The 13,847-nt window shown below is 41.1% G+C and overlaps 1 protein-coding gene across 1 annotated transcript; it reads left to right on the forward strand.

Annotated features, from left to right (window-relative positions):
- The first annotated feature begins 10,565 nt into the window (after positions 1-10,565).
- Positions 10,566-13,335, forward strand: LOC104593217 (polygalacturonase 1 beta-like protein 1). The gene is made up of 2 exons (XM_010252980.3): positions 10,566-10,994; positions 11,107-13,335. The coding sequence occupies exons 1-2, from the start codon at positions 10,920-10,922 to the stop codon at positions 12,949-12,951; spliced, it is 1,920 nt and encodes a 639-aa protein (XP_010251282.1). The 5' UTR covers positions 10,566-10,919; the 3' UTR covers positions 12,952-13,335.
- Positions 13,336-13,847: the final 512 nt, after the last annotated feature.

A 13,847-nucleotide genomic window follows, 5' to 3' on the forward strand; every position in this document is an offset into this window, starting at 1 on the left:
TCGAAACAATAACCAAGAGAAGAAACTTGATACAAAGAACGAAAGGATAAAACATAGAACAAATAAAAACTTAAAGAGGAATATCAGGGGTTGAAAACCCTTATTTAATCTAAATGATCTACAAACAGTTTTTGATTGATTCGTGATGGGTTGTAAATCACCCTGGTTAGCTGCCACGTGGGTGGCAGTGTAGAACATGACGTGGAACAACACAACATTACGGCCAAGGACATGTGATTGGCCCGCATTTGCCGCAAAGATAGGCATTGGTGCACACCGTGAACCTTGGACGACCAAGAACACGTGGCAAATGCCAAGCAAAGCTCAACCGGTCGAATCTATTTTCTTACCTCTTAAAAGTGTAGAACGCACTCTTAGAACCTCAGTTGAGGACTACCTTGGGACCCGTAGTGTGTCCCTCAACTCGATTGAGGAGTAGAACGACACTCCCCAATAGGTATTTAAAGGCATGCTGCCCAAGGCATTCTTTCTTTTCTCTATTTTTAGCATTCTATCTAGTTCTCTTCTTGCTCTCTGGCTTACTTGTTTTTCAAACTCTGATGCTCGGTACTACCACACTCATCCTAAACAACTCTGCCCAGCCGACCTCCACATCGGCTTATTGACTCGAGCGTTAGACTGCTCCTGCCCAATTTACAACCTCGGGGCGTCTGACACTCTTCTTGTAGGTCATCGAATCTACTACAACTCATCCGACTCATTAGAACATCATTTGGTGCTCCTTCACCTTAGCTCTAATAAAACGAATCCAAACAGGTGTGGGATCTGATGAGTCAGTGGTTGTTAATCCCTAGTGAGGCGGATCCTGACATGAGGATATGGTGGATTAATTTATTGAGGCAGAGAGGAAACATAATAATAATTTATTAGAGAGGAGTGCTTACGTGTTATGATAGATTTGGAAGAATAGAAATAAAAGCATTTTCTAATATTTCTGTCCCTCCCCAAATCGTAGTAGAGAAGGCAAAAAAAAAAAAAGAAAGAAAAAAGATGAATATGTTTTTATTTTGCAGGTTTATGGAATTATTGAAGCAAAGAAGTGGGTGGGTGTTTCTTGGCATCCACCAGATCAAAATCAACTTTGATGCATCTTGTTCGAATGATGGAAGGTGTTTGGTTGCGACTGTGGCTAGAAATCACCTAGGCAGAGTTTTGGACATCAAGGGGTACAATATTGGCATCTCTTCCATCATTGTTGTGGAGGCCTGGGCTGCGTGTGAGGCCCATAATTTGGCAACAAATTTTGCGGAGCAAGAGATTATCATAAAAAGGAGCTTCGATATAGTTATTTCTTGTTTTAGAGGTCAAGTTAAGCTTCCCAAGATACTAAGAAATATTGTGAAGGAATGCTTAATAATCAGAGACCAGAGACCAGCTTAGGCATGGGATGGAGTAAAGAAACATGTTTAAAGAAGCTAATAAAGCGGCAGATTGGATTGCAGTCGAGGCACATTCAGGTTGGTAATAATTATATTTCTCTTAACCTCTGTAATCCCCCCTTAGGACCTCAATTTAATTTGGAGTGATTTGTGGGATTGTGCTACCCCCGTGTTCTGTAGCACCTCCTTGTTTTATCAAAAAAAAAAAAAAAAACATCAAATCATCTCTTAACTATTATTGGATTTAGAATTTTATATATAAATAGAAACATAATATTGTAATAAATCACATATTTTTTTGTATTTTAGGCTCAGTTTCATACGAGTACAAATACAAATACATAGAATGCAAAATATTATATTTTGTATATATTTACACCGTATACATTTATATTTATGCTCTTATCAAATTGGAAATAATACAAACACAAATATATATACAGTACAAACACATAATATAATATAAAATATAAGGTTTTGCACTATATGTATTTGTTTTTATACTAGTCGTAAGTTTGACTGACAGAGTCCTTATAGAATAGCATGTTTTTTTAAAAAAAGTTCATGGATCCGAATATGGAGTATAGAGAGGCAAAAGTGGTCTCTTGTTTGCGCATCACCATCCACATTGTACAGTCTAGTGTTGTCAGACTCGGACTGAACATCCTGTGCAATCTGAGTCTCACATCAGTGGTAGACCATTACATGAAATCTGAATCCAGTAATTATTTATATTGTGATCAGAAATAATAAAAGAATGTCTTCGCGAGTTTCGTTTCTTTCCTCCAGTGTGATAATATATATATATATATATATACAAATAGGTGGTGTTCATATTTCCGATGTGCAGCTAAGGAGCTAAGGACCTAGCCACTTAGGAGCTAAGGAGCAGATCCGGACTCGTCAATCTAACTCCTGCAAAGCCAAGTACGTACAATGGTTCCATGTGAGCACCCTATTTGTTTATAGATTAACAGACCAACATTAACCAAGCTAATTAAAATATACATAGAATCCATACGAACACCACAAATTTATATATATGTTTATATGATGATGCCAGGTTACTGTGTCACTTGTAAAGTTTAAATCATTGACTTGTGCAATATATGAGTTCAAATCAACCCCCCTCCAAATTACATGGCAGGGATGTGCTGTAGGATGTTGTGGGGGGGCTGATTTACTCTCGCAATATATAAAAAACAAGTTGGAAGAACAACTCTACTCTACCATGTTGCTCTCTGCATTCTGCAGCTAGCTATCCATAGGGATCGTCTAGCAATTGTAGGAACAGGATTTAGGAAGCCTGCAGACATGTTGAGTCCGATCCACCAATTAGCCAGTACTCCCTGTTCTTAGTTGAAATAATATTGTTTCTTGAGATGCAATGCACACAGCTGTGAAAGTCCTCTGGTGGTAACTTTGGTTGATGGTGAATTGGTGATGTTAATTAGTCCTTTCGAATCAAACAAGAAATATCTTTTTTTGCTTAAGACAAGTCGTGGCGGGGAGTAGTAGAAGCTAGCAAAATAAGAATCTCCCCCTTTTTTTTTACTGCTCACTACAGTGTGATTGGTTTTTTGGGTCAACGGAATTGCTATAGCTACGTATAGTTTTAAGCACCAACAATAAAAAAAGTAGTTGATAAAATATTGATTCCCTATCTCACTACACAGTGTGCTTCATCGCCTTTAAATCCTAAAGGATAAATAAAATGAAAGCAAGATGCGGAAAGCGAGAACAGTGCAGAAACGGAGGTCGCCCCGACACCCACACACACTAGATTGGTTGATTAATTGTTTTACAAATAAAGTTGATTATTTGGGTTGACAGATCAACTTTTGTTGAACTGATCATGAAAGTTGAGGAGCACTAACGCTTTTATATATAATAAGTTTTCCAAAGAGAAATGGATAATGTTGAAGAAGTTTTCCTAGCATTCAGGAGCCATTCACTTCACTATGCTGCCACTTTGCATTTACCACAACCAGCTAGCGGGATCGATGGAACAAAAGCGAACTCATTCCCCGGCCGCTTATTGGTTATTGACTTATTGCCCAATGCCCACCCACCTCAATGCCTCATCATCAGCTTGATTTTATGGCTACGTTTGTTTCATTGTAGAAACATTTTCAGATTGGTTCGCCTCTTTTATGATCATGGGAATCCTTTTCGTGTTTATTTACATAAAAGCTAATTAAAATGAGTGGAAAAAAAAAAGATTTTTCCCTGTAAAAGTGGAAAAATAATTAAAAAAAAATCAGCCTTAAAAATTTTGTACCCACATTTTAATTAAAGTGAAATATACACAGCAATTAAGAGAAAAGCATGACAACCCCTTCTGTGCTGCCATAATCCTGAGGTGGTCGGTTCACCTGCTTATTAATTAGCAGTAAGAGTGTTGCCAATTAAACCGGAAGCTTTGTTGGATGCAAAAGTTGGTTTTTTTTTTTCAGTAGTACAAATTACACATTACAAGGATTAAGGGATAAGAGCAGAGTGCACGTGAGGTCCATATTCAGATGAATGCTAAGTGATTATCTCAGTTATTGAATGTTAGCACGAAAATAGAGAGTCACAAAAACAAATGTACTCCAGAGCCCCAAGCAACACTATCCCTCTAAAGAAAAGCTCTTGATCTTTTGGAATTCTTCAGGTTGCTGTAATGAATCTTTAATCTTATTTCTCATGCATTATACATTGATTGTAATCTCTGCAGTAATGGATCTGTTTTCGTTTGGTGCATGAAAAAAAATATAAAATAAAGAGAAGGTCAAAAGCTGTATTTAAAACCAAAAGTCTTTGATCTTGATATATTTAATTTATTAATTGTACAAGTGTGTAAATTTTGGCTTGAGTGTTATAATTTCAGGAATCTACAACTGACAAGACAAACAACATATGGCGTGTGACAAATAAGAGGAGGGCTGAACTTAACATCCATGGTTCAGCTGGTTTGAATTGTTTTAATTTGGATAAACTATCTAAATAGGTTGAAGTGAACAGCCCAATATACAATTGATTGACAGTTGATCTATATATATATGAGTAAGATTGACAATTGATTTGGGCTCTCTGGATTGTTCATTAAGCAAAACTTAAAGAAAGTTAGCTGTATAGGGCCCTCCTTGAAAATCCAAAAGCCGCTGCACTTCAACCTTCGAAGAGGTTGAAGCGTGGACAGACCTTCAATTGACAACTGATTGGGCTCTCTCAATTTTTAGCCAAACATAGATTCTAAGTTTTCGGAAAAATGATATAAGCAGAAGTTTTTGGATGATTAACCCTTTTTTTTTCATTCTTGCAATTTTTGGGAGTTTCATTGTAACGGTCAAAGCACCACATTTGATGAAAAATCTTTATTTATTTTTATTATTTCAATCCAATTTGGGGAGCTTAATTATATGCTATTTTCGAGAACAATATGAATCCAAGAGAAAATAGGAATAAATGTAGAAACTATATCATTTTCACCAGTTCTCCAGATAATTGAAGACTAAACAACAACACAAAATTAAAAACCTTCCAAAGCAAAGGTGGACTACCAGGAGGCAGGAACGATATAATTTATCATGGGACAAAAGCAGATCCAATGAGGATCATATGACGAAATAGTTCAATACCATATATTAATTAATAATTATCCACCCAACATGGACACACATACACTCAATCTTTTTTTTTTTATTTGAAATCGCTTAAAAGCATCATATTTCATTCAATCAAGAAATTGATACAAAAAAGGCCGATGAGGTCAATCAGAAAATCCAGGAACAATTTCTCATGGGAACAAAATAAGACAATGGATGAAGGAGGATTTAAAGATCTTCTGCAAATAAAAAAACGGTGAAGTTAAATCACCAACAGAAGAAAACAAATTCATTTCCAATCCACCACAGACTGTGAATGAAGCTGACAGAGGAGGAATCCAAAAGACTGCTATCACAGGAAACTCACTATGAGCAGCATCAACCGGAGCCCACGAACGGGATTCACCAAGAATAGCAACTGCTAAAGAACTGCGGGCTGATAGAGGAGGAAATCAAAAGACTGCCTTCGCCAGCGGACAACGAGCTTGAGCAAGAACTTCGAACAAAATCAAACCACGAATAGAGAAAACTCAAGAGAAAAACCTTAAGAAAACTTGAAAGGAAGGCTCTCTCAAAACAAAAAGACAGATAAGAGAGAGAAAAAGCAGAAGGAGGAAGGTGAAGGAGAGCCTAGATGGGCGGCTTCCTTCAAGGGATCCTGAAGGGAGCCGCCCCCAACGAAATCCCTTTGAGAGCGCCTCTAGCGAAGAAACCCTAGATTTCCATAACTAGCTTTGTTATCAGACGGCTGTAGAGGAAGTGATTATTGCATCCTAGTGCACACACTCAATCACTTGGTACCACATAATTTACCTAATTATTTAAGTATGCTCCTTTTCTATCCCTATCTCTATTGATGGGTCTTTTCTGCCCACAAGCCAGTGGTAAGGCCGGAATTTATTACCAAATGGATTGGATCGAATTTGGTAGAGGGTATATATGATCCGAATCCCATAAGAATTCATTGGATTTTTAAGAATACGATTCAAATTCGAATATCTTATCCGATATCCGATTCAATTAGAATTGTAATAAAAAGTTTTTGATATAATATAATAATATATTATAATTTATAATATATAATATTTCATTACTAATGGATCGAGGATCGGGATATATCTCGTTAAACGAATCAATCCAATCCGATCAGATTTATTAGAATCAATGGTAGGTATTCAAATCTGGCTCTTATCAGATCGAATTTGAATTCAAATCAGATCTGATCTGATTGAGGCTGTGGGTAAGAGAATTAGAGCTGTTGGCCCAGCAACTTTGAGCCATGATATGGGCTCTTCTTCTTCATGCTCCTTAATTAGTCAGGCACCCGTTCAGTAGTATGCATACTTTCCGATGCAGAAGCTTTAGTTATAAGGATTAAAGCCTCATTCGCTTTATGATAAGTTATTTACCCATGTTCTTTTATTTCTCAGGTAAATAAGGGAAATGGCCATTTTAGTTATAAAAATCCATTATTAAAAGGGGCATTTTTGTCCCATTCAAATGTTAGCAATTTTCTTTCTAAGTGGAAAAGTTATTACCCACCTAGGAGATGGGTATCACCCAGAAAAATAAACTTTCCCTGGTGCCCACATTAGTCTGAAAAATGAACATGAAATTCTTGATCAATAGTAACCAAAATCTCATTGACCAACTTTTCCTCTTCTCAAAATCCAAAAAAAGAACATCACTGATATTTTCAGGGGCCAATGAATACATCAATTAAAGAGAGTATGGATCGATCATATGATTGTAACGATGATTTGGGATCAATCCCGTCCTCAACTAGGGGTGGGGGGCCATGGCCTTATGGGTTTGGGGATGGGAATGGGAATGGGCAACCCCGGTTGTGTCATGTGTGTAAGATGATGGTCCACGACCATTTATTCCTCAAAATCCACCACCATGTAATGTATATATGGACCACCACCACCACCATTTATTCCTCAAATCCAATGGACTGGACCCTACACAAGGTCGACGATATCCATGTGTGATGCTCATTATGACGATAACGTGACGATGATCATTCACAACATCCACTCGGTGATCACCACTCCTGCTCATCACCACTCGCAGAGCCACAGTTGGGAAAAAACACGCCACAATCTTCAAATTTTTAATGACAAATTCATTCACATTCTGATCGCCTTATTCTAAGAGTAATGGATCGTGATGAAGGATGATTTGACCCGATTTAGCAAGGGGGGACACGTGGATTCGATTCTTCAGCAAAGCCACAACTCAATGAAGAGAGACTTTTCAGCAGGTCAGGAGCTTAGTGATTGGTCACCTTGATGCAAAGCTATTATGGTATGTAGCCGCCTTGGAATCAGGTCACCTTGGTGTCCCGACCAGTTCGTGACATAGGAGCTTAGTACGAACTAAAGGTATTTAGAGAGAGGTCGGTTATACTCGTGGAAGAGTGAGATCATACCAACAATAGTACAGATGGAGTTTGGGTGAAGCTGATCGATGGTGATGTTAAAGAACTTAATAATTTCTATGATGAAGGGGTGGAGCGGGAAGCGCAGCCCAGCTACGAGCTGTTCCTCAAAAACTGCGACCTCATAATAGTCATTGATGATGTGTGATCTGGAAGCTCCTTGCTAGAGAACTTCTTGGACGTACTTGCGTGGCTACTTGGATCAATATGCAAAACAATGCTCAGAGGGACTGGGGTGGAAGACCCAGTGAGGTCACTCCGATGCTTAAGTTAGTATTCTGTGTGTTTGCGAGCTAGTATGGATGCTAGAGAGCTTGAATGTGAGTAATCGCGTGTATTTGGACCCTGGAGGGGTTGATTCCCTTACTTAGCTGAGCTATCATGGATCTCGCGAAACGGTTCTGGGATCTTCGCTGAGTTGGGTGAGATCCATTTCCGCTTTAGTCGGGGAGTAACGTATCAATCAATGAAGTTTATCGTTGCCGCTCGATCCGGGTAGGGAGAGGATAAGGCCTACTATTATGTGGCGTGATCCCATGATGTTCGGAGTCTACTAGGAAGCTTTTGGAGTTGATTATATGTCACTTCGGTTCCTGGGCCCTGAACTGGCTTAGGCATCGATGTACCTTTATGCCGAGGTGACTTTATGCTGAGGTGGCCAAACATTCGAACTCTAAAAACTGCTGACTAGGCTCCCCTTGCTGAGTTGTCGTTCTATAGGCAGATTGTGTCCAGGTGACCTTTACTTACTAGGTCGTGCCAAATTACACCTCATCAGTCATGATCCCAAGGGTATTGACCCAAGGGAATACTGAAGACAAGGGTGTCGGGGAGACGGTAACAAACCATTAAGGACAGTAACCTGTCCGAGGTCATCGTGGAAGGATTGAAGTTGTCTGGGTCCCAACCTCGAGTAGAAGACGAGACCCCCTCCCCGGAGGTCGGCCGCTCTGCATGAGGATCGGGCCCCTCAAACCGAGCTGGTCCGACTCCGGGTAAAGACACTTTCCCTGAAAAATTCAAGGAGGAACTTTCCGACGAAGAGCTAGCCTCACCAGCAGGTGTTGAGGACTGCATCCCGGCACCCTCGGGCTCACTAGAATCTCTAAGGAGCTTATTTGTGCTAAGACTAGACATATTGGACAAAAAAAAAAGAAAAAAGAAAAAGGGACAACTAACGCAAGAAGGCAAACTCACCAAATAAAGCGGAAACGACCTCGGACACAAGAGGAGAGAATGGCAAGCTGAAGAACTTCGACGCGAACTCAAGAAAGCTTAGTCACAAAATTTATGGCGAGGAAGATGGCCCTTTGACCCCTATTTATAATCCACCACATTCGACAATCAACGGTTGTTATCTGCGCGATCCGACGACTCCCATGGAAACTGGTTGCTTGCTACCCGAGTACGAAATCGGTTGAGCGTGTTCTTTGACGCCCGCGGAGTTTATAAATAGTGTGACATCCGCGCATAGCCGACACACGATCTAGGTCATTCCCTGGTCGAGCCGGACGATCAATAGAACCACCCCCTTGTCACTTGGTCATCGTGCCAAATCCACCTGGGCTTGTCATGAACTCCCCGTACCAGGTCGAGACCCCTAGCACGGGGAGTGGGGGTAATTGATGAAGGGTGATTTGACCCGACCTAGCAAGGGGGGACACATGGATACGATCCACCAACAAAGCCACAACTCAGCGAGGAGAGACTCATCAGCAAGTTGGGGGCTCGGTGATCGATCACCTCGGCACAAAGCTACCTCAGTATGTAGCCACCTTGGAATCAGGTCACCTTGGCGTACTGACCAGTTTGTGACATAGGAGCCAAAGTGACACATAATTGGCCCTAGGCGACTCCGAACCCCACAGGATCACGCCGCACGACGGTAGACCTTATCCTCTCTCCATTCGGATTAAGTGGTAACGATATGGATCGTAAACTGGCACAATACCCTCCGGATAAAACGGGAACAAACCTCATCCTTCCAGGCCAAAGATCCCAGAACTGTTCTGTGAGGTTCATGGCAACTTTGTATATAAAGGCAGCAACCCCTCCGGGGCTCACGTATGCCTAATATCATCTACACACTAGCACTCTATCTAATTTCAACTCACAGTCTACTACAAGAATACTAACTTAAGCATCAAAACGATCTCGCCGAATTAACCACCCCAGGTTCTCTAAACTCATTGTTTTGTAGAATAATCAGCTTGTCACAGAGCGAAGTTCCAATCATCCTCCAAAAGGCAGCATCCAGTTCGTGCTCCATCAGGTCGGGTGAATGGGAGACTTTATTGATTGATTTCGACTAGAAAATGGATTGGATCAGTTTGTTGGACCACATGTGCCTGTTACTGCCGTGTGTTAGTAGTTCTCTTAAGTACTCTTAAATTTTAACTATTTGGTGGTCCTTCTAAATAAGGAAAAATCCATCTAAACAATAAAAAATTGGTAAAATATAAAATCCTCCCTTAAGCTTCTTTTGGGTAATCCGATGTGTTTGGTTTGAAGGAAAAAGTAGGGAAGGAAGGGAAATTTTTACAAACCTTGTATAAATTTCCCTACCTTTTCCTGCAAACCAAACATAGCCTCAGTAAATGTGCATATTAATATCGGTTGAGGATAACTTTGTTATTTAAAATTTTAAAGCATTAATCAACATTTTTCTTCTGGAAAATTTACGGAAGGGATGTATTTGCAAAACATATGAGAGAGGTTTTTGTCGATGCAAGGCAAGGCATGGGAGGTTTATAGGATTGTAAAAAAATTCAGGGAGGTTTTTATACTTTACCTAAAAAATGTTTTACCGTAATAGTTATTTTTGGGTTAGGACCACAAGAAGACCCTACGGCTACGGCTCCACTGGAGAAAGAGAAAAAAAAGATCCAAAACACAAAAGCAAAAGTTTTAGTAAACGTGATTTGATCCTGATTTTCGGCTAAGAGATCCCACCAATTAAGAGTTAAGACACCATCAGTTGGTTTGAATTAAGAAAACATTAAGTTTAATCCAATATATAATCACGTACAATCAAGGGCTCAGAGAGTGCAAAAGGAGATCGAGCAGCGGTGAACCTTTTTGATTCTTCAACCAGAGATGTAAATAAAGAACAAGCTTGACAGTGAAGATGTCACACAAAAACTTCGGGCGAACCACTCCACTCAAACGCAGACTGCTTGTTCTGAGCGAGCCGTAGAGCTTTTACATAGATCTGAAATTCGGACATCCACCGTTGCCATCTCTAACTAATCAACATTCTCCCTCCATCTTATCTTCTACTGCTGAATTTGCCGTTCTAAAGCAAAACCCTTCATTTTAAACTTGAAAGTGAAAACAAAAACTGAGTTTTACTTCTCCTTGTAGTTTCAGAACTTTACACAGCCACCACCTATTTATATCTCCACCACCTCCAAAGAACCTACCAACCTTCTCATCTCTTTCTTTTCTTTTCTCAACTACTTGAGAGAAAGAGAGGGAAAAAAAACAATGTATAGACATTTCAGGCTTATTAGTACTCTAATTTCCTTCTTTTTTCTCTTCCTGGCTCTTTCATCTTGCAATGTGAGAATCGATCACTCATCTTTTATTTTTCTTCTTCTTCTTCTTCTTCTTCTACTTCTTTTATTTATATTGCGCCTCCTGGCTTACCAAAGCTTATTGTGCATCAATGCAGGTTTGTTTCGCCGAAAGCGGTCAAAATTCCGGCAAGTCTTCGGCCGGAGAAAACCCATTTACGGCTAAAGCTTTCGTCATCCGTTACTGGAGAAAACAAGTATCCAACAATCTACCCAAACCATCTTTCCTTGTTTCCAAGGCCTCTCCATTAAACGCCGTCGACTCGGCACTTCTCACCAAACTCGCCGACCAAAATGCTCTTTCTTCTCACTTTTCCTCCTTCTGTTCCTCTGCCAATATGTTTTGCTTCCCTGATATATCTCCGAGCTTGGAGAAGCATGACAAAGATGCCAACTTCGCTTCCTATTCGAATATCAACTTCACTAACTATGGAACTTCTCGTGCCGGCGGGATGGACTCATTCAAGAACTATTCGGATAACTTCGGAGGGCCCATAGACTCGTTCAGGCGCTACAGCCGAGACTCTGCCGGCCACGACGACAAGTTTGCAAATTATGCCCCTAACAACAACGTCATCGAACAGGATTTCAACACCTACGGCGTTAGCGCCACCGGTGGTACGGGTGAGTTCAAAAACTACATGAACGAAGGAGTGAACGTCCCGAACCTCCGGTTCTCTACGTATGAATCAGATGCTAACGGCCGCGAACAATCCTTCTCAAGCTATACGGACGAGGCAAACGCAGGGGACGAATCGTTCTCCAGCTACGGAAACAACGGCAACGGTCTGCCACTCGAGTTCAAGAGCTACGGCAAGGACTCTAACGTCATGGGGTCGTCCTTTAAGGCCTATGGCGAGGAGGGTAATGGCGCAAATGACTCGTTCACTTCTTACGGTGTGAACGGCAACGTACCTGAGAACAAATTCGTTAGCTACGGCGACGGTGGAAACGCCGGGGTCGATAGTTTCTCCACTTACAGAGATCAATCAAATGTGGGTGACGACTCCTTCCAATCTTACGCCAAGAATTCGAACTCAGCCAAGGTCAATTTTGCTAATTACGGAAAATCTTTCAATGAGGGTAGCGATACGTTCAAGGGCTATGGAAAGGGAGCAGTGGGTCAGGCGATAGGCTTCAAGACGTACGGCGTCAACAACACATTCAAGGACTACGATAACAAGAAGGCAATCAGTTTCGCCGCTTACACAAACCCAAGCTCTGCGAAAGCCACTTCTTCCTTGGTGGGAAGTAAGAAACCCACGAACAAATGGTTGGCGGAACCTGGTAAATTCTTTCGCGAGTCGATGCTCAAGGAGGGCATAGTCATGCCGATGCCGGACATCAGAGACAAGATGCCCCCAAGATCATTCTTGCCCCGTTCCATTACGTCCAAATTGCCATTCTCGAGCTCTCGCATTTCGGAGCTGAAACAGATCTTCCACGCCGCTGAGAACTCAACAATGGAGAGAGTTCTGCAGAACACGCTGGAGGAGTGCGAGAGGGCTCCGAGCAGGGGCGAGACCAAGAAATGCGTGGGCTCGCTCGAAGGCATGATCGACTTCGCTGTGTCGGTTTTGGGCCACAATGTGGTGGTTAGGAGTACGGAAAACGTGAATGGGTCGACGAAAAACGTAATGATCGGAGCAGTGAAAGGGATCAACGGTGGACGAGTGACCAAATCAGTGTCGTGTCATCAGAGCCTGTTTCCTTACCTGGTCTATTACTGTCACTCTGTTCCTAAAGTTCGGGTTTACGAGGCTGACATACTTGACGCCAATAGCAAGGCCAAGATCAACAACGGAGTTGCCATCTGTCACATTGACACGTCAGCTTGGAGCCCAGGACATGGAGCCTTTATCTCCCTGGGGTCGAGCCCTGGGAAGATAGAGGTCTGTCATTGGATCTTCGAGAACGATATGACCTGGACCGTTGCTGATTAATTAATAAGTTTGAAGTTTCCCCTAAAAACTATTTCCTTTCTTCTATATTTTTCTTTTCTGATGTCGGTACTTGGTAGACTATAAATATGGGTGATGGGGATAGGGTCAATGCCGAACCCATGATCTGAATAATGGAGCAATGGGCTGGACCCGAGGCTACCCAAATTAAATAATATGTCCGAATAAGTACTAAGTAGGTTTTTTTTTTTTTTCTTTTTTGGATGAATCGAGTAAAGTTGGATTTGGAGCATTTGGTGCGTGCGGATCTTAGGGTGTGTCGTTTTAATGGTGTCCTCTCCTGCTGTAAACGAAGCATGGTGACAAAGCTACGATGATTTTATCTTTTAAAAAAATTGAATCAAGAAGGTTCCTTTTCTCTTTGTTCTATCTATATAACGATGCATGTATATATATACGATTACACGAGAGAAGAGAGAGATTATTGTTAACCAGGTTAAAGGAAACTTGTGATAAGAACAGAGCGATTAAGAAAAGAAATTGGAAAAGAAGACAATTGGCAATCTTCAGCAAATGAGATGTACATTACGCATGAGGGGAACAAATACAATATAGGTGGGGAGTGGGGATAAACTAACGCCATTTGGATTTTGGACAGACACATGCATTCATATTTGCATTGCATGACCCTCCATCAATATTATTATCATCCCAAGAATGTAATTTCATCCTTGAGTTGAGATTCTGATCATAAGATAAGGGACGTCATCTTGGAACGTTCAACGCCTAGCCTATACCTTACTTTGTTTCTATGGTTCATTTGATACATAATATGAGTGATTCTTTCCCCTGGTGATGGGCCGGGTGGCTCAACGGGCCGGCCCGATCCCCGGACGGGCTTGAACATGTTTATAGGCCCACGAGCTTAAATTTGGGCC

This window comes from Nelumbo nucifera, chromosome 3 (genome assembly GCF_055504915.1).
Source record: "Nelumbo nucifera cultivar China Antique chromosome 3, China Antique-T2T, whole genome shotgun sequence".
Lineage (NCBI taxonomy): Eukaryota > Viridiplantae > Streptophyta > Magnoliopsida > Proteales > Nelumbonaceae > Nelumbo > Nelumbo nucifera.